General features: G+C 41.9%; 1 protein-coding gene across 5 annotated transcripts in view; it reads right to left on the reverse strand.

Annotated features, from left to right (window-relative positions):
- Window positions 1-21,625, reverse strand: part of grid1a (glutamate receptor, ionotropic, delta 1a) — a 156,295-nt gene that overhangs the window by 13,617 nt on the left and 121,053 nt on the right. For all 5 annotated transcript variants that reach the window (XM_040178760.2, XM_040178759.2, XM_040178761.2 and 2 more), the window contains 7 exons: window positions 19,596-19,649; window positions 13,495-13,668; window positions 11,710-11,871; window positions 10,755-10,874; window positions 3,463-3,564; window positions 2,273-2,470; window positions 1,230-1,560 (listed from right to left, as the gene is read on the reverse strand). In XM_040178760.2, coding sequence (XP_040034694.1) covers window positions 1,230-1,560; window positions 2,273-2,470; window positions 3,463-3,564; window positions 10,755-10,874; window positions 11,710-11,871; window positions 13,495-13,668; window positions 19,596-19,649 — 1,141 coding nt within the window. The remainder of the gene's footprint in view (window positions 1-1,229; window positions 1,561-2,272; window positions 2,471-3,462; window positions 3,565-10,754; window positions 10,875-11,709; window positions 11,872-13,494; window positions 13,669-19,595; window positions 19,650-21,625) is intronic.

A 21,625-nucleotide genomic window follows, 5' to 3' on the forward strand; every position in this document is an offset into this window, starting at 1 on the left:
TTTGCCTGAAAGTGTCACAATGAACACAGCCTCGCCCTTAGGACAGTTTTGGGGGGGGGGGGGGACTGAAGGCCTTGTCAGATGCGTAGCACTCCGGCATCAGTCACTTTTATTACATATGGCTTGACAGATTTAAGGTCATTGAGTGTGGAATATGAATGTTGAAACTTCACTGGATCCGACCCATATGCAAGCGACCACTGTGATGCAGACTCTTTCAACTTTGAAACAAGTACTTTTAACTTTCTGAACACCCCGAAGAAGTTTTTGTTTTCATCAGCTTAGATGTACAAATTCAGGCTATTTCCCACATCTGACTAACCTCCTTGTGGAACGATAGTGAGGAAAGTCAGAGTGTCTGTGGGTGGAGAGCTTAATCTGCATGTACATAGAACAAAACCCAGCCAAGTGTTGCCACATTATTACGAAATCATTGGAGGGTTGCGGTTGCCAAGTTTATGCTGTCGGAAAATGCTGCACAATGCATCAGATCCATATCAAAGCGGCCTACGTCATCCCGAGAACAAAATGCAATCTATTCAACTGAAACAGAAAGTGGTGGCGTTGGAACGTGAGCCAAGAATAAAGGGAGAAGGCGGAGAGAAGGGATGGAATTTTGCTTCTCTTGAAATATGGTCGCGTTGGGTTGAAAAAGGCTTGATAGGCAGTGTGCCCGACTTTGATAGATGCTGTTCAGGCTACAACATCAGCTGCCGAAGAAGTCATTTATCCAAACCGGACATACATACCTGGATCACCACCAGACCTAAAGATGGGATGTTCCCCTTGACAAGGGCACCTTTAGAAAATGCCACGGTGGGCATTGTGCCTCAAACTGACTCACTACTGAATCAGCATTGTTGCTTACTGACATCCACATGTGCATTTTCATTGATTGGACCCCTTTTATATGAATCTTCTTTAATCCCCTTAAAGTTCTTTTTGGTGTTATTTGGCAATTATTCTGCATAAATTCAGGGTTAAATATTAAAGGACGGCATAGTCTCCAAAGATGCATCACTGATGTTTCAAGAGCAAGTATGTTTTCATTTATTAACAATGAAATTTTCTTTACAGTAGAAAAAATCTTCCACAGAGAAATGTTAACTAGTAAGAGGTCGGTGTATGATTTTGTAGAATGAAAACCTGCCCAGGCTCTCCTCTATTGAATGCATGCCTTTGCATCCACTGTCCTTGCATGTTGTGTTGACTTAAACTCTCTGACCCACCTTGTTGAACAAAAGCACCGTAGACAATCCAGATGGCGCTCTGAAGTGAAGTGGAGACAGAAGGTGGCGGGTGGCCTCCTGCATTGTTCTGGCAGCGCACTGCCTGGATGCGCCTGAGCAGGAAGATCATGATGCCCACCACAGGGATGGCCGCGGCGATGCAAGCCCATACTGCCAAATCGAACGGTGCCAGCAAAGAGAAAATGTTTATCTTTTCCTCTGACTTGCTCATCAGGATTCCCACTGAATAGTCCAGATAACGTTTGCTGAAATCTACCACACTCTCGCGCTCCGGGGTGATGGTGATGGCTGATATGGCCAAGTCGGCTCGCTGTGGAGGGACAGTTGTGTTTCAGTAACTTCATCCAACTATGATTAGACATTAAAAGAAAATCTATTGTTTTTTTTTAACATAAATTCATCGATTGATGTTTGGTCACCATTGAGGAACATTGCTTCAGCCACACTTTAAAAACCTGTTGGAGACTTCCAACGATGTGTAGAGAAGGAACTGCGCTGACCGTAGGATTTCTGCTCATGTGTCTGCATCATGCTAAATTTTTTGATTTCAAATGACCTTCTTCATCAGTCCCTAAAAGCAGGAGCCGGTCCACATTTTGAATTTTGAAATGCACTGTCGGCCGGTTTCTTAGTATGCCTTTATGCTCTTATTAGAAGGAATACCCTTTTCATTTAAGCTTTCTTGCTAAATAATCAGGTCCACCCGAAGTCAAACAGTTAAAATCCTTTCATCATTATGACCCACTACAGCATTTCTCAAACTCTCATCAGTTGTTCCAAAAAGCAGAAAATCAGAAGCAGTTCAGTAAATCTCTGTTGTCTCCCACTGGAAAAAAACGATGTGAAGATAGAGGTTCTTAGCTGATGCAATGTTTTTTTCGCTAATCTTTTCTACTTTACTGAGCTTTACGATTTGATCCCATTTTAAAATTAGACCGTGTTGCCAGTCCCAGAAATAAAAAAAAAAGATTTGGAGTAAAATCTAGACATTGACTGACTGAGATAAAAAGAAAACCACCAACCTTGCCAATTAGCTCTCCTATCATTCCGTTCCAGGACCCATTGGGAAGGGCCGAGCCGTACTTGCCGTCTCCGACTTGGTAAATGTCATACTTGAAGCCTAGGATCTTGGCCAAGGCATCCAGGACATCAATGGAGAAACCCTTGTATCTCTTGGGTTGGCCCAGAATATTCTCCGCCACCATCACAAAAGGCTCTTCCTGTGTCAATAAACATTGTACTTTTTTTGATAATACACTACCGACGATGCTGATGCAGAGGAATGTGAATGTTTGAGGATTCGGTTTCAAAGCTTTATCCTCCGAGTTCGGAAAAGAGCAAAGTACGTGCACTTGATCAAAGGCACATCATTCATCAAGGTGCATCATAATCTCCTCGGGGGGCAGATTGGCGAGCAAAGCGAGGACGCGTTCAGTCATTAAAGAACTTTGGTGTGACACCTTTTTACGGAGAGCTTCTAAGGTGGTCTAAGTTAAACCTCAACGTAATAAAATAGTTTTCGCTGCGACTGTTGACCTGTAACACCCAGCACCACGGCAACTGCTATGGTTAATCAACGTGAAAATTGCCGTTTCTAAATTTATTGCACCCAGCCGCGGTTCTTCTTCGCGGGTTTAAAGTGTCAGGGCGGAATTAAATAGGTAACACAGGAGAAGAAGACAGGGGGCAGAGGAGAGAGGAGCTGCTAAAGTGGGCCGGGGCAAATTGCCTGATTAAGTGACACTGCCAGGGGAGAGCTGAGTAGAACTTATGCGGATAAATATGGTGCAGGTAAATCATGTGTGAAGAAGAAAGAAAACGAAGAGAGGGGGAGGGAAGTGACTCTTGCTGCTAAAATGCATGACGTTCGGGGAAGAAACTTTTTTGTATTTCACTCTATCCAGGCAGGACTTTATTTATTAAGATATTTGCTCTACTTACTGGCTTTTAATGCTAAATCATTCTTTGATTGTGACCTGCAGGGAATGTCAAGTGCCCTTTACGAGGGATGAACATGGGAAAAAGCAAAGTAGCATTATCTAAACTATTTATGTATTGCTTAGGTGTGTATTTCAGAGACAACCGTTGCTTATTCTGTGGGAGTAAAGAGAACTTATGTGTTTGCCACAATACTGTAGTTTCTGTTATCTTACTCACATATTTGCCCACTCAGGTCAAGTGTTAAGAGATTCATTGCACTCCCACAACTTACCGGTAATGTTACAATCTTCAGCATCACTCCCTGCATACCGCTCTCGATCCGATTCTCCTTCAGGCTGCCATTCAAACCACGAGTAGACTCCCAGGACGCCAGCTGGTTGGGAGAAGGAAAAAAGGGACGGGAAAAATATATCAAAACGGAGTAATTTATAAATAATGAGTCACAGGATAACAAAGTGACAGAGTGGAAAGTGAAGTTATTATCCAATCTGCCATTTTTCTTTGTCATTTGTTGTGACATTCAACACTGAGGGGCCAATGTCTTTGTTCAAATCTGAGCTGGTTACCAAGACAACAAGCGCCATCCATTAGTATGCTGTTTGGACCCTCTCTTCAAGCCACACCAATAAATGCTGCAATGCATTGTCCCACTTTGTAAGCAACACAGAGTATCATTATTTATTTAGATGGAGGTGGGTGTGATGATGATGATGATGATGGTAATGATGATGACAACAAAGATGAAAGGAGGCGGGGAGGAGCAAAAGGACAATGTTAAATCATCGTGTAAAAACAGCCAAACGGGCACAATTTGCACATCAGTTTCAGTTCTTTTCGTGTACCTAAAATCATCCCTCACCTTTAAATCTCTCATTCCACGCTGTCAGCATTTTGAGCTATGTCTCCAGTCGTGAAGATGATGTTTGTTAAATTCTTAATCAGTGCTGCAAGCTGGACACGGATTGTGAGGGATCTGACAAATTATTTGGGCTGGTCGACGAGATTTGAGCTGACAGGACAAGAACGGAGGCTCGGGGCCAAACAGCAGGCCGCAAGACATTGGCAGCACCCTCACACTTCTCCACAGAAACACGCTGTAGTCCAGAGAGACTAAATAGAAAATAGCTTTTTTCATGTTTGTTTAAATTTCTCAATTCAGCCATGCAATTGTTCTTCTTTTGTTCATTTTGGGTCACAGAGCAGTTAAAAGGTAAATACAGCGCTTCCCTGTTCTCCCGACCCCTCAAAGGGCTTTAGATCATTCACAGCCATACGTACACTGAAGGAAGGCGCTACCGTGTACCACCGACCCACCCAGAGGAAGAGCCTATGCAGGCAATTTGTGGAGTTAAGTTGCAAGGACACATCAACGTGGAACACCGGGATCAAAACCTCCAAATACAAGATGACCCGCTATTCTTGATAACAGGATGTATTACCTTTAGTATTCTGCCATTTATACTAAAATACCCAATTTTAAGAGCACATATTTCCATACAATCATTTATTGAACGATACATTCCTGTGGATCTGGACATTTCATTCAATATACGGTAGGAAGGTAATATACTGTTGACAGGGGTGGAGATATTTTTAACTCCCGCAGTAAACTATTGCTTGCTGATGTTTTACATTGGCAGTTTGTTTTGAGCTTGGCACTATCAGAGAAAAAATCTGCATATTGTCTCCATGTTTTTTTTGGGCAATTTAGTAATTTTGTAATGTTAAATTTGACAAATCGAAAAAAATAAAAAAGCATACCATTACCATTTATAAAGGAAAATGGCATTACTATCAAGAGGAAACCGCAATTGCTACAGATATACAAGTATACAGAGCTAAATATTTTTGTTTTCCACAAACCAGAATATGAAATCCCTAAAAAACATTAAAAGTTGCCTCAATTCAAAGCGTCGCTGCAAACTGCCGGTGAATCCCACTGATAACCTCTCCGCTTGTGTGGGCCTAAGCTATTTTCTCCTCATTCATGATGCCACTCACGAAACGGGCCTTCCTCCGGCTTCGTCCAGTCATTGTGTCAATGTCAACAACATGGAGAGGAGACGGTTATGGTGGCGTTCGTTGTTAACAAGGTCATATGATTATGCAGTATTGATTTGATCACGACTGCAATACTGCAGTATTTAATTGTTAACGGCTTGTTAACATCAGTATATGCAGATGCATTCGACTGTACATCCAGCCATGTTCTGTGTGTGTGTGTGTGTGTGTGTGTGTGTGTGTGTGTGGTGGGAGGGGGGGGTTGGTTGTGCGTGTTGACCCGCTCTGCGTTGCCTGCTTCACAGGGGACTATTTTCTCCATGAGCAACTTTGTCCGCCGTGCAAAACAGCGAGCAATCTCTGCTGTGTAAACTGAAGAACACTAAAGAGGAGCACTTCTACTTCACAGAGCTTTGAACACCAGCACGCCGCCGGGAAGGTCACAAACAATGCATACAGCGCACCACTACACCGCCCAGCAGTAACCCAACACCAGACACAACGCCATCTCTGATTGCAAAGGCTTTCAAGGACACCATTTTGACCTTACTTAGAAGGTAAGTATTATATTGCATGTAAAAATGCCGCTTACCGACACATGACCAGACCAGAAATAATTTGAGTACTTGATACCATATTGTTGAAAAAAAAAAGAAAAAATAAGCTTTCTTGCTTTTTCCATGTTGCCAAGTTTTAGAAAGCCTTCTTTTAAATATGCAAAGCTATCAGTCACTAAGAGCATTCTCTACCTCATGCAAGTGAGATCAAAACACTAAGTGGCCCCCTGATATGACTATATTGTTTTGTTCTACAGTGGAACCGAGAATATCGACCCGACCAGTTTGGAAAAGAAGAAGTAATAACAGGGCCGCTATCTAGGTAATGGTTACAATGCTCAATACCATAAAATAATTATCTGTAATTGGGATGAGCAAACGTCAATTGCCATTGGAAAACGACAATGGGACAGAAGTCAAATGTCCCTGCATTCATAGCGCTGCCATTGTCTGGATCGCACTATATCCCAAAGTGTCTAGAGAAAGGAACCATTCAAACTGGATCATTATCAACACAGGGACGCAATTTGAGCAATTTGCTGATACCCTGCTCCTTCTTTTGCTCTCCTAGCTGACAATCTTCTCACAGACCCACGATGCTTTGTCCGAAACACCCACTGGGTTGACAATGCTGTGCCTGATCGTGCATTTAAGTGTGCACGTGAACATTTGGTACAATTAATAATATTAATAATAAAGGTAATAATCGCAATAATAACACAACATTAATAATACACGTCTAATTGCTGTTGCTTGTCTTCCTCACTGTCTATTTAAAAACATGAATAGATATATGGAGCTGGTCTGACGTGTGAGGCAGGATTTACTTCACACCACTGAGTCAGAAAACGAGACATAGAGATAGACATCAACACTTTGAAGAGGGACATGAGGGAATAGAAACGCCGATGTTTAGATCGTATCCCAAAATTGCTGATGGTTAAGGTCAGACATTGAACTTTAATGTTAATGTTCCGTCATGTTGCTGGGAACCAAATGTGTCAATCACATTTTGCACATTGTTGCCTACTATCGAGCCACGACCAAAAGATGCAGAGGCAGTAAATTAGATCACGTGAGTTTATTAATCCTTTTAAAGGAAATCCCTCAGAGAAAACACACAATATGAAAACCACTGGTCAGTACTATAATTTGAAAAATGGCTGTATACTTCAATAAAGTGTAAAAAGAAACATGGAGGGATGCAAAGAAAACATGGACTTTCTGACCCAGGTGACATAAGTGATGCTCTGCATTTCAAGTGAACTGGATGGAGCTGGAAACATTTATTTCAGGATGAATTAGAGAACAAGAGAAAGAAGTAATTGATATTGATATGTGGAGCAGTATCATCCACTTTGTGCATAGCAACAACCTACAAATGGTGGGTAGTGCCACCTCAACGCTTTCCTTTAAACGTAGACTGTGAGAAAAGGCAATTCGCACACAATTACACTTGCAGCATATTACAGCAGTACCGCGTTGCACAATACTGCCTTGATTTAACGGTTTGTGGCAAAAGAACTCGACCAGTCTAACATTGTTTTTGATCCCGTTTAATTTGATACAGAAGTATGTTATTATCATTTAACCGTTCAAATTTGTAAAATGGAGTAATGAAAACATTTTGGCTCATGCGATATTACCCCTACGCCTCAGTGCTGTCCTTTGTTTTCCTGCAGGTGGAAATCCAGGCAGCTGGGGGAGGTTTGAAAAACTGTAGGAGCCAGAGAGTAAGTTGCCAAAAGCTAAAAATCTCTCTGCCTGGCAAATTAATCATTGGATCAACAGTCCTCTCAACCCCCCGCAGATCTACGTTTGGCAAGAGAGGGTCTTCAGAGACATTTTAATGCCATATCAGCCTCTTGAGCCCGTGAGAGAAGGTTGCGCAATAGCACAAATACCTCGGCTTTGAACAACTGCACTCGATGGCAGACGCAACCGGCAAAGGGGACACGTGGGGGCCAATGTGACCCCCAACCCCACGTCCTAATGCGTCAACAATCCCTGGTTGATGATGTCTAATAAGAATAATCTGTCCTATCATCCAACCTGCATAGTCGATTGCAATCAAGAATCAGCCCAATTGCCTGGATAAAATGTCTGCGCGTGTTGCTTAAATGGCATCAGCAGGGTTGTGAGTCTCTAAAGCCGGACTGCGGTTATCCTGCCCCACGGTTCTGCAAAACATTGTCGCTCTGCTGCTAAGCATTCCGTGGAGGTTGTCTGATCAGCGTCTCTGCAGACAAGACAGCCGGCATGTTGTTGTGTCACACGTTCTGTTTGGTTTGGTGCAAAAATAAAAAAAAGTGTAATGAGGACTTATTCAGCAGCTTTGCACGATGTCTGTATCAAAAAGGGGTTATGAGAGAAAGGGTTAAGAAGAGTAATAATATACGAATATAAATAATATATCATTAGTTAAAAATTCATGATACATCATCTTTTAATATTCAGTAACGGGCAAAAGTTGGGACGCACTTCCTTATTCAATTCAATGAGAAAGTGTGTTCAAACTTTTACCTGGTACTGAAAAAATTAAATATATATATATAGCTTGCCATTTCAGAGGCAATGTACTTCATCAATGAGACAAACATCATCATGAGGATGGTATTTTATAGAAGAGCACACTATAAATGCAATTTTGATTATTCTTGCAATAATGGCAGCACTGCAGACACAACCGAGGTATAAATACTGCATGATGCATGCAAGATGCCTGGCTAGGAGGAACAATTACATACAAGTGGATTGACTTTTCCCCATGAAGAGCTTTGTGTAAGCTGGAAGTCATTAGCAATATCTGCTTAGGGACGAGCTGACACATCAATAAAAGCAAACTGGGAAACCAAAACAACAACAACAGCATCGATCACTCTGCTGCAGCACTGGATGGTGGAGAAAACTCACAGTGGCCGTTCAGGAAATAGTATTTCAGTCTTCATTACAGTGTCTAACCAGAAAGACGCCTCATCTAAGAGCCATCAGGCTGGGGAGAAAATGGACTGAATGCAGATAAACGATGATGGAGAGGGACCAAACCAGGGCTGAAAAATGAGGGGAAAGGAAAGAAGACAAGAAGGGAGCAAAGAGGACAGGATGGGGGATGAGATGAGAGGGAAGAGATAAAAGGGGGGACAAGAGAGGGACAAAATGAGCTTTGCTCTGTGAGGTGGATGTCGGTCGGTCGGTCGGTCGGGGGGGGGGCACAACATTCAATCACTGTTACACTTCACTCCAAGAAATGCATAGACCTGACACCATGATATTATTGTCTGCTGAAGATCCATGAAATGGTGTGATGGGCTTGTATAACCTACATATGAGCATATATATTTAGAGGGAGAAACACAGAGTACATTCATGCATTGTGCCTGTTTTTTTTCACAGTAAAAGGTACATATATATATATGTGTTTACACTCACATTTCACGGTACCTTTTACACACACGCTAGGTAATAAACAACTGCACTGGGTGTATTTTTTATCCCATTATTGGGCCCTGCTGTCCTCTTCTCCCACTAATGATTTTGAGATACAAGCGCCCACATATTACCGTGCTCCCTGGCCCCTGTTCCTGTTTGCCGCGCTCTGTGCTCTCAGTGACTGAGATCCAAAGCAATACATGCTGGTGTGCTAATGTGCTCATTGCTTGTGTGTGGCTACATGTGTGACCCTGCTGGTCTTCATCAAAGTGTATGTATGTGTGTGAATACATGGCATTGCATGCGGCGCGTATCCTCCCAGCTCATCCTAATGGCCACATTATGATGAATTGGCTTTGTGATATCAGTTGGGCTGAGTGGTGATTAAATCTTCATTACCGCTTCTGGTCAGTCCTGCTCTACATAGATTGCCAAGAAACTCAATTCTTCTTCATTCCGCAAGAAGTCCCTGACTGAATCAGGACATCGAAAGCCACAAACAAATTACAGCTAAGGGAAGAGTGCACAAATAATGGCCTCAGTCTTTCACTGCAGCACTCAACAAACCAGTTTGGCAATAAAGACTCCGTGATCAGCTCATACGGCTCAACATCTCGATACACTCTGACAAAAGTCAAAGGTGAAGTAGAATTGCTAGATTCTATTTCTTGCAACACACTTGTTCGTGAGTGAAGTTTATTCTCTCAAAATCACCAAAGCCGGGGTGGTTGTCGTGGTGAAATGGAAGGAAACAGCAGTTGAGGATCTCCAGTAGAGGGCAACCTGATACCTGACGCCTCCCTGCAAGATGTTAAGCCAAGCGACCAAGGGTTCTTAGAGATCAGAGCGAAGCTGATTACAACTTTTTTATGTAAACATTAATTTATTTATTGCCTTCACCTGAAAGACATGCTGGATGTTGAAATATTAGGCTTAAGAACCAGGGATCTATGAAAAATATCACACGCCAAAAGAATGGACAGTTGGATACCTTTCGGTATTTTTTTTTCCTAACAGGCACTTCAATGGACCCCTATGGTTTCTACTGAAAGTGGTACTCAATTCTGATGCTCGAGGACGAAGTGTCTTGCAGGTCTTTGTACCGTCCTAGTAGTAAATCAGCTGCAGCTGGCATAATAAACTATTAGAGAGGAAGTAAACCCTGCAAGACACCTGTTCTGAAGTACTGATATTGAGAACCTCAACTTAAGGTTTTCAGGGGGGGGAGACAATCTAAAATGAGAAAAAGCTTAATTGCACTGTTATTTCCCTACTTACACAGTAAGTGGTCACATTGAAAGAATCTCTTAGAAAAGCTATTTTCATAAGTGGTTTCACAGTTCCTGCTATTTCCTCAACACACACAGAATGGACAGTTATGTTAGTCAGACATTGCATTCACCAAGAAAAAGCTTCTGATATGAAGTTCTGTTAAGAAGCTCTCCTCGAGTATATGAGTGTACAGTATAACTGTCACCATTTTACAAAATGCAAAAGTACATATATGTGTATGTATATATACACATACACAAATGAAAAACATGTGTGTATTGTGATATAATTCATATAGACTGACCCGTTTCACATCTTTGCCAAATGTCTCACTGTAGCTGGTTCCGAGAATCTCAAACTGCACATGGGAATTAGAGCCTTCAGCGCGGAAGTCCATCACCCCCGTCAGGCCGCTGATGCGTCCCTGTAGCAACAACAGGCAGAAAGTAGTTACTGCTGGAGATGTCGCAAAGACGTGCTTAATGGCATTTGTGTATCTGCCCCGCAGGTGTAGGCTAAGTAAACATGGCCTGCATCCGTGAATTAGTACATGCACCAAACCCCATTATCACATTCTAATATAATTACACTTTTGGATTAATGGAATTAACTTTCCTCCCAACAGAGTGTAATGCTTAGAGCATGTACATACAATAATCAGAATATAATCATCCAGGGGAAGTTTTTACTCGCACCATTGGATTTGGACTAATTGTGTTTGATTGGCAAAGTCAAATCTCATTTCATGACTAATTCTGGTAAATTCTTTAATTCAGTTTGAACTGTGCGCGAATCAGAAAAATGAAATTGAGTTTGTGTTTGGTTTGAATGACAGTCAACACAACAATATGACATGAGCATCCCTTCTTTGTTGTTCTTCATGCCCTGCTCAGTCACCTTACTGCATGACACACTTAACATTCACACTTGAAAATGTCCGTTAGAATGAGATGAACGAAACTGAGGTACTTTCCAGGGTGCAGCATTATATCAACTAAAAAAAAACAGATTCTTTGCATCCTGAGGCCAAATCTAGAGATCATATTCAAGCATTAACTTCTTTTCGGGTATGTTTAAAACAAAGGAATTTCAATCTGAGGAAAGTTCCCAGCAGCAGAGTAGCTCATCCGAGTGCTTGACTGAATAAATCTTTAAACATAACAACTAAAAACGTACCATCAATTTTGCAGAAATATTATTCCTTATTTCTTACGGAACAGATTTGTTAAGCAGGAAAAAAATGGTTACGACTGAAATACCTTTTGGATGGTGTCCAACATAGACCATCCTCCATTCCAAGGCTTAGTGGACTTCCTCATGCAGTTCAGGCTGGCCATACTGTGCCACTTCCTGTCCTCCAGTTTTCTGTAGAAGGCGTTGGCCAGCATCAAAACACTGTCATACAAGTAGAGATTGGACACCTGTTGGAAAAAAAAAAAAAGAAGAAGAAAAAAATAATTTCGATAAAATCCTTCTTGGATAGTGTTGTTATTGTTTGCGCGGTAATAGAGCACCCGACGCCAGACAAACAATATCATGTTTAACAGGTTTTTGAGCTCCAAGAAATCCCTGCGGTGAACCCTTGTGCGTGATGCAGCGACACACCAGCGCCTGTCTTTCAGTTCGGCCCTGTGAGGTTTAATGGTGAAATAGAAGAATCTCAGTGGAGAATACAAGGTCTCCCGGCTTGGAGAACAATTAGAAGGCATTTTATGAACTGGCGGCACTTTCTTATTTCGTCTCTCAATGTTATGTGTCGAGATGGAGACACGTTTTTTCTTATTATATACGTTGAACGAAGCCTCCCTCCTGTCTGAATGTTTAAACCTACAGGAAACATCCTGGTGGAGCACTGGGGTTGATTTGCTGAATAATTTGCAGGTTGCACTGACGCAAATGTGTGACGTGAAATCAAAAAGCAAACCTGAAACGGTTTCTGCTTCAATTATACTCCATCGAATGAATTTCAGAGTTGCCGTCAGTCCAACTGTCTCGCTCTGACTTCAGTGCACCCTGTCAGGATACATGTCTACGCCTGCCGACTCGGTGTGTGACAGTGGATTTGATATTTCCTCCGGGTCAAGTCAAGTCAAATTCTCCCACAACAGAAGATCCACGGACGCCACTCGTGCTGCCGCTCGAGGCCTTCGGTTCACGAGACCCCTTAGAACTAGATCCGAGCCCCCCGGTGGTAGGACATCACACAAGTCAAGTGCACTTGGCCCAAGGTTGCTCAGTCAGGGGAAAAGTCCAGATGTAATGCAATGCAGTAGCTGTGGGTGGCTGAGGTCACACCGCAGCTGACCGCCTGCGAGAAGGAAAGTGCAGGAAAGGCACTGAGATCTCAAAATGCTTGAACTGTCTTCACCCGATATCTGACCCTCCTTCACGTGGGATGTTGAGGACTGTGGGTGCACGCGCCACATGGTTTTTGCCATCTGTTTGGAGTATGGTTAGAAAGGGAAAATGAACATTTCAAACAGAGCTACAGAGAACTCGGCTATTGCACTACAGATGGATCGAGCAAAGGAAAAGTTTGAGGGCGAGGAGGAGGGGGGGGGGTGGGCACTCTCATGTTATGCTTCAGTTGAGATGGATTTTCACTTTAATGGAGAAACAAGCTTTGACTCTGTTTTACCAGTTATGTCCCACTGACCAGGTTTATACCCATAGTCACGTTCCTTGTAATTTCGAGAATTCAATCTATTTTCAGTACCATGAATAATCAGTTAATATTTCTTCGTGTGGTACTGGGCAGAGGCTTCTCCGCACCGTCCTGGACCTGAACACGTGATCAAGCAGCAATCACGTTCATAATCTATCAGAGCAAACGAGCTGTACACTTAAGAAAAAAACAACACACTTTGCTTGTTTTAGTGTTGTGCCATTCTGGCTGATAGCAAGTATCGCTCCTGTTGGCTGGTGGAGAAAGTGGATGAGACATTCCAAAAATTTGTTGTTTAGCAGGATGTTTTTTTCAATGTTTTTTGGCAGAGATTTCGGCCAGGCACCCAATAACGATTACAATATTTATTTTTCTTTACCTCCAGGGACTGCAGGTAGCCTTCCTGCGGGTCACAGAGCAGGGACGAGATGCGATGATTGTTCCTCATACAGCGGACATTGGTGTCTCTCCACAGTGGGAAGATCTGCCGGATGATGGTCATCCTCCCCAGAGAGCTGTGTACCAGCTCCATGATGTCTGCATCACTCACCTCCTGAATGTGAAGACAATCTTTCAATTTCCATTTCATTTGAAATTAGATTTTTTTTTGGTTGCATTGCGGAATCCTGACACAAACAGAGAATTTGGAATTTCTTTGAAAAACAGTTCTCATCAGGTGGAAATTTGGATAAGAAACGATCCCTCCAAGGGGTTTGTTTGCCCTGCGCCTGCTACTTCAGCAATTAAAATATCAGATTACCTCATTAAAGGGCTACAGAGCAATTAGACAAGAGATTACGTAACGTAGTTCCTTCAAGTAAAATGATAAGGAAACAAAGGAACAAAGACATCAACTCAATTTTTAATATTTTCTTTTATTCGTTGCTGTTTGAGAGACATAAATCCAGTCAATACTGTGTTAAAAATAATCAACAAACGATCACTTCAAACCTGGGTTCAACCTGGGTTCATTCTATACGTAATCCTATTCAATAACCACGTGAAACACAAACATTTAAATCAACTACTGTCACGTGTCGTTTTAGTATTCACCATCGTCATCATCACGTAGGAAACGCACTTCTTTTTGTTATTCACATCTGATTGACCAATCGGCGAACATCTCGAGCATGTCCTTGACAATAATAGTGCGGGTGATCGTTGGTCCTCCTCTTCGAGGGGGATGCGTGTGTGGAGTGCGGCTGGAGATCTACGCTGCGAAGGGTCAGATCAATATTCATGAGACATTGAGCGACCTACTCGTCTCCAGAGTGGGACAACGGTCAATGCAGAGGCAGACAGTCGGCCGCTTGGGAAACGTCGGGTTCGTGCACACTATCAGACATAAAAGCCGTGGGGTCGCTGTCGGGTCGAGACTCGAGCAGCTCCCGGGTGGAGCGGTCCTTAATGACACAGCCCGAATCTCGGCTTTTCCTAATCAGATGTTTTGATCTCTCCCTTTTGCATTGACCTCTGTTGTTACTTACTGATCTCTGCCCTCCCACCCGGTTGATTTCTACTGGCTTCCCACTTATTGTGTGTATTTCAGCAGTCAATCTGTTTTTTTCAAATTATTTGCATAAGGGTTAGACTGTTAAACTGACATCCTTTTTCTCCCTTTTTATTTACTTATTTACATTTCTAATGCAAAACCGCCAAATTGATTATATGGATTCTATAAACCAGAGCCAATATTCCCCGAGCTTTCATTTGTGTAAAGTAAAACACTCCTCAGGTGATTCCAGCTCCTTTTGCTTAATCCTCTGAATATTTTTCTGAATCAGTCAGGTGGAAATTTTGAATATTCATGGAGGTGCCGTGACTCATTTGTCATATCATGAACTGCTTAATATACAGAGTTATCGCACAACCAGATTTAGGTTTCATGCACATTGGAGGTAACCTGCTTAAATTTGTGAGTGAATACATTACAGCACGTCCGCTTTTAATAACAGCCAACAACCAAAACAATGCACAAATTAAATTAGATAACAGATTATCCTCTTTGTGCTGTTTAGTCAATGTTGTTAATCATTCACAAGAATAAATTGAAAAGAAGAACCTAAATCGTGACAATGATTTAATTTGGAGGTTAAGATACTTTTTGAATCTGTTGTTATGGAAAGAAGAGCAACGCACGGTAAGTTTAATCGGTCGCTGGAAGCGGTTGATTGGTGTCCAGTTGTCCTTTTGCAAATGGAAAAGAAAAATAAAGGAAACTCAAATAAGGCAAATGTCTCTGCTGGTACTCTGACTTGTAAATTGCAATATTTCAATGCATTTATCGAAATGAAGATTTCTTTTTCGATATCAATATCGAAAAGAGAACAAATAAAACACTTTGTTCATGTGAGAACCCATGAAATAGAAATTGTATAAGATATTGTAGTGTCACTTAAGCAGCCACTGTTGTAGCCGTCATTTTAGGGCTTTTGTGAGCAGGATGTCAAATGTGAAGATATTGGATAGCGCTGAAAATATTTCAATTAGTTGGAGGAATGTCAGGAGTTTGAGTTCCTGTCTGTTTGCATTGACGTGTGGTTTGTTTCGTTAAAACAGGCAACAAGTACGGGAGAATTTAGTGAAGTAGAGACGTCGCAACTACTGGTTTTCTTTTAATTCATCAATCACATGTATGTGCATCTTCTACTAAGTAACGCCAAAACGCTCAAGACAGTGGGCTGTAAGGGAAGGACTTTGAATTCAACTTAAAAAAGGAAGGACCATTTGCAACGACACGAGGCTCGAGCAAGCGGAAATGTAACGCAATTTCATGCTAAATTGCGCAGCACCATCTGATCTGAATCAACACAGCATCAGCTCCCCCAACCAGCTCGGCCCCAGTCGGTTTATTTAGGCAGCGAAACTCATCAGTCCAGCTGCAGTGTGCAAAAACATTCACCTGGATGACGCTGTGCTTGTTTTAGGACTCGTAATAACACACAACAAAATGTGACATAATGCAGAGTGACATGTAAATAATTACGTGAATTAATAAATAAATGTGCTCCCCATCACACAGCTCATTGTTGACACGGTGCAGCGCAGTGTTTTAGGCAGTTTCGAGGGGTTTCTTTGCCACGACGGAACGGACATCTGAGCTCGGAGGGGTGGTGAGTCACGTTCAATGGGACCCGCCGCGTGTGGTTTGACATGAAGTGACTGTAGCTGCGGTAACATTTAGATACGGTGGTTAGTGGAGGGAGTCGCCTGTCTGGGGTCCTTTTAGATTGATGACCATGAGGCAGAATGTCTCCTGTGGTCACCATTTGTGGGTTAGCCCTTCATTTTGAAGTCAGCATTGGGTTTCTGCCATAGATTCTCTCTGTGGTTAATGGTACAAAGAATCTGAACAGCAAATCCAGGGTTTTTTGATAAATGCGATGCCATTCAGTACTTTGAGTAACTTAATTGGAAAATTGAATATTTCTTTTCAGCGATCCGCTTTCCTCTCCCACAGTCAAGAGATTGCGTCAGAAGAAAAGGGGACTTTCCATCTCAGTTTCGTAACACGCAGGTACCTCAAGACATCAGTCACAGAATGACCGTCCTCCTCGACTCTGTCTGTCACAGCAGACACGGCATCCTAATCCATCAAAACGTTCTGAGGTGTCCCACGTCTCGCCTTCACAACGAAAAAAAACAACAACAAAAAAAACAAATTTTCCCAGAATGTGCAATCCATCCGAGTCCACCAGACAGCTCCGGAGGCAGACGACCTTCTGTGTGCCGGCAGCCGCTGCACCCTGGTTTGGGTTAGTAGGACGCACTAAAACCCCCATGGCCTTCCTGGTCACGTCAAGCTGCACTTCTTACATCAATGTTTCTCTTTTCTTCTTCAATAGTATGTTGGTCATTAGTGCGATGTATAAGTGTTAATAAATAAAGAAATCTTTTCATCTTATTGAATTCAAAACCTACAGGTTTAATTGATTTTACATATTTCTATTGTTTTGTATTGTCTTCTCTGGCTGGATGGAGCTTTTGTTAAACTGCCCATGGGATGCAAAATGGGGGAAAAAAAATCAACCCATACAACAATGCTCAGGATATCGCGGCCTCTGCTGCATCCTTCAGCTTAATGCTTGTAGATTTTAAATTGTGGACTAAACTGAGTACATCCATGTGTATTCAAAATCCTTTAAATCATTACTGTAAAGTTGCTGCATTGCTGCATACATACTCCTACTTGAAAATATCGTTTTTCCCTCTTTTTGTTTATCTGTCAGACTGTTACACGTAACCGTTTTCTGACTCATGCTCATGCTCACTCATCATCATCACCCCCCCCGTCTCTATCCGTCTCACTCTGCGCGCTTATCGCGTAGTTAGCTTGACAGCTACATTCATCGTGCCACGTGTTGCCGCTGGTGGCAGATTTGCATAACCGCTCTGTTGTGAGAGTTGAATGAAAAGTGGGACGCTGGCGCTGCCGGGGTGGGCGGCAGACAGTCAGTCAAATGTCCACAGGTGCACTGAGAGGCAAGAAGAAAGCTCCTAACCCGCGAGGACAAAGGAACTGTACAAAGCATTTTGTAGCAGCGCAATAAGGTGGAAGTTCAGAATTCACTGGCAAGTTGCTACGAAAGAAGAAAGATTCTTATTTGTCGAGAGATAAGACATTGAAATACAGATATAGTCGTGGTCAAAAGAATCTGTGCGGTTTGTTTGTTTGGTCCGTCCCTTCGGGTGATCGAATGAATGCGTTTTGCTGTGAGGCATCTAAGGAGCCGCTCTGAAATCACATCAGAGGCTTATGGAAACAAATTAGAAATTGCAATATCTCTTGAATAAATTGTGGACATATTGTTTGCTGTTGTTTAGACAACTGGATTGAATTTACATGATGAATCGTGTTGTTGATAAAAGAACAACAATTTGAAGCATTCTGATAGAGAATCAGAGAGAAGGTTGAACTAGTGAGGTTAGCTCAGTCTATCTGTTATCTTTTTTCCGTGGATGAGAGGAGCGTTGGAGGCCAACGCAGTTGAGCAAAATAGTTTGGCATGACTGGTAATACAATTTTGTTGTTTTCAACAGGGCTGTGTTATTTTTATTTCAAGGCGATTGTCAGAGTTTATCTCGGGGGGGATGGATTGACAGGCGGGGAAACTTCGAGAAAAAAATTGTAAAAAATTACAGGAAAAAGAAAAGAAACCTGAATAATATATTTTGTTTCACTGCCGTTAGAGATCCGTAGAGGAAAGAGAATGGGGATATCTTTTAGGGTTCACAGCTACAACCAGGCATATTCCTACCCCTTTTTAATGAGCGCACAGCAGAGGTAACTCTGCAGCAAGCCACATTACGTCAACCATTAACGGAATGCCGCAGAATTAATATGCCATTAGTCTTAGTGGTTTGCTCCGGTAGTTGATTAAATGCGTAGATTTGTATGTGAATACTGTTTAAGATGAACAATGAACATCCCAACTTGTTTGAGACTACTTAAACCCGTCATGATCATCAACAAATTGATACGACTACGCAGCAAGTTGCAAAAGGGCCAAAAGAAATCATTAGCTGTTGTAAAGCCATACTTCAGTTTTGTATAAGCTGCAATGCATGGTTAAATTATTTGAATCACACAAAGGTAGTTAATCTTTAAATGTTCATTATAGTCCAAAATGAGATCGTTTAGGCTTTCACACACACGAGAGTTTTACCACTTTGAGCCTCATTAACTCTCGTAAATCAATATCTAAGCTACTGAACAACACTGTACTTCTGTAACAAGTTTATTCACAACACAGAACTACTGCAGTGAATAGTATCATGCATTAATCATGCTACATAGATTACGGATCAATATGTGTCATGTTTTGAACGTTTAAGTGGGAGTGTGACATTCAATTTAAACACATGGACATTGATGTGTATCTAATAGGCATGTGTCAGTGTGTGTGTGTGTGTGTGTGTGTGTGTGTGTGTGTGTGTCAGTGTGTGTGTGTGTGTGTGTGTGTTAGTCAGACAGCTTCACTGCTCATATTTCATGTATATCAAGTTGGAGAAAACTTTCGTCTGACGTCTTTCATCTCCTGCTTTTAAGTGTCCGGCCCATCCGATCCGACTGCCGCCTTATCTCCAAATCCCTTTGGATCACGGAGATGCAGCGCTGGGGCGCTAAAGCCGGTGGCCGGCTCCACTGTTCTGTATTCACTGAGTGTACCTGAACCTTTCTGTTGTTACAGCCACTTTAGAAGACCATTCAAGTCAATGTCAGACACACACAGCCCCGCTTTAACAGGCAAAGAGAAGGCAATTATAGGACATCAAATAAAGGGTCAGCCCTCCGGGCAGAAAATGATCAAATAAAAACAATAGATGTGAAGCCAATTCAAACCAATATGAAAGTGTACAACAAAGTGACAGTGTTTAAATGTGTTTGTGCGTTGCTGCGCAGCATGTTGACAGAAGCAAACTGTCGCTAAGGTTCAAATTCACTCAGGTACAAATAAGTACGTTTGTGTTTGGCCTCACCTCATTGGCATAGACCCAGTGACTGTCCTTGGACGCCAGGTTGGTCTCCACAGCCTGCAGTGATCGATACAATGAGAAAGACAGAGGACAGACAAAAAGAGAAGGATATCTTAGTTACCTTGTGTGCAATTCATTGAGATCTTACAATGATCGACGTCATATCCCCTCTGGAGCTTGATTTGTGACCACACGGGTCACGGGAGGAAAACACATCATGGAATACATCAAAATCACAATCAGCATTTTGGACAGTAGAGCCATGACACATTATGTGGAATATACACAAGCAGAATATTTCTACATTGGATTGGAGAAAGAAGCCAATCCAATGAGATGAGACCATTGCTATGGAACTTACTCCATTAGCTCCTACAGAGAACAGCGGCTCGGCGACCAGCAGGTCAGAAAGTGGTTATACCACGTCTTCCAGGGGTGGATGCGATCAAGGTGTTCAAGAGGAAGCGGGTGCATTCTTCCGAGATAATCCACCCACCGGATAAAAACTTTCTCGCCATACAAAAAAGATAACCCTGCAGTTAAGCTGCGTACTGAGGTGTAAGAGCTCAGACGGACCTATTTAGGATTGTCTAACTCTAATAAAATGCTTTTACTTTTAGTTTCAGTCGGACATTGAATGGAATTATTTTGCGTAATACTTTGCGTAATATTCTCAATCTTCACTCCGTCACTCCGCTGCCATGGTGATACATAAATTCACTGAGTGACCAGAAACCCCCCGTGGAATAACCACAAAGCGTCCATCTCATCAACTAAAGGTACAACTTAATACTGGAGGGCCTGTGTACGTATGTGTGCATGTAGGTGTGTGTGTGTGTGTGTCTTTCTCTGTGGGTCTTCATGTCTCTTGTGCAATAATTTGCAGGCTGTTCAAATTACTTTCTGAAGTGTCATTTTAGCAAGATTAAGATTTACATTAAATTTGGAAACATTATTGAGCGACAATGTTTGAGTTTTATCATTTAAGTTAAAGTGTGCTAGATCTTAATATGTTGTGTATAACATATCGTCCTCTTTTCCATTTGCACCTAAACCCCCCTGAATAAACAATACAATTGTTCGCTTTGATGAGAGACGTAACCCGAAACATTCTTACCATCTAAACAGTGAAGGCTTTTAGCTTAAAAAACACTTTCTTTGATTAAGTATGATGGGATAATATCTGCAGAACCTTTTCATGTGCGAGTAATCCATTGTTTTTAAAATTATTATAATGAATTGCCTGTGCTGAAAAAAAATCTAGTGATGAGAGCTGCTGAAGAATAACTTCAAAGTAGAGAGCAAAATCTGTCACGTGTCATAATGGCAAAGAAAACAACAAGTCAAATACAGTCGTGTGGGTTAGCAAATGTGCATTAGCTGGGATTCAATGTTTCCTCCCGGCATGACAGCTACGATAAGACTCAACTGATCACTTGACGATCAAAGACACAATATAAATAAAGCCTTGTTAGGCTAAACGGCGTATGCGAGCTGCCGTATAAATTTTGACAAATGCACAACTGCGCTGGCACACTGAAGTGTCTGAGAGCTGCTATAACAGAACGAATGCCGTGCTGAATTTAAACCTAATCACTTGGAGGTGAAGTATGTAATTTTCTCCGACATCAATCTAAGAAAGCGAAAGGGGAGAATAAAAAACATTTTGAACCTCACAGGAATTAAAATACACTGATTACACAGTCATTATAGAAAAGGACTTCAATGCTGGTTTTGTCTCAACTATTATTACAGTGGCCCACAGTTCAGATCTTGTCATTTTCAAAACGCAATTTTAATTGAAAAGCGTCTGGATGCTGAGATCTCAGAAACATCACATGAGATGCTGTGCTCGCAGTTCTTCAGGGAGTTCTTCATTAAGACTCAGACTTCCAGCTCGCATATAAAAAAACCAACATCCTTATATCTTAGTACAACTTCCACATTATATTTGCATAATCAGCCACTTCCTAATCACACATAGTCCTATTTCAGTTGAACTAAGCAATGTTTTTTTCCCCTTTGCTTAAAAT

Source organism: Gasterosteus aculeatus, chromosome 6 (genome assembly GCF_964276395.1).
Source record: "Gasterosteus aculeatus chromosome 6, fGasAcu3.hap1.1, whole genome shotgun sequence".
Classification (NCBI taxonomy): Eukaryota; Metazoa; Chordata; class Actinopteri; order Perciformes; family Gasterosteidae; genus Gasterosteus; species Gasterosteus aculeatus.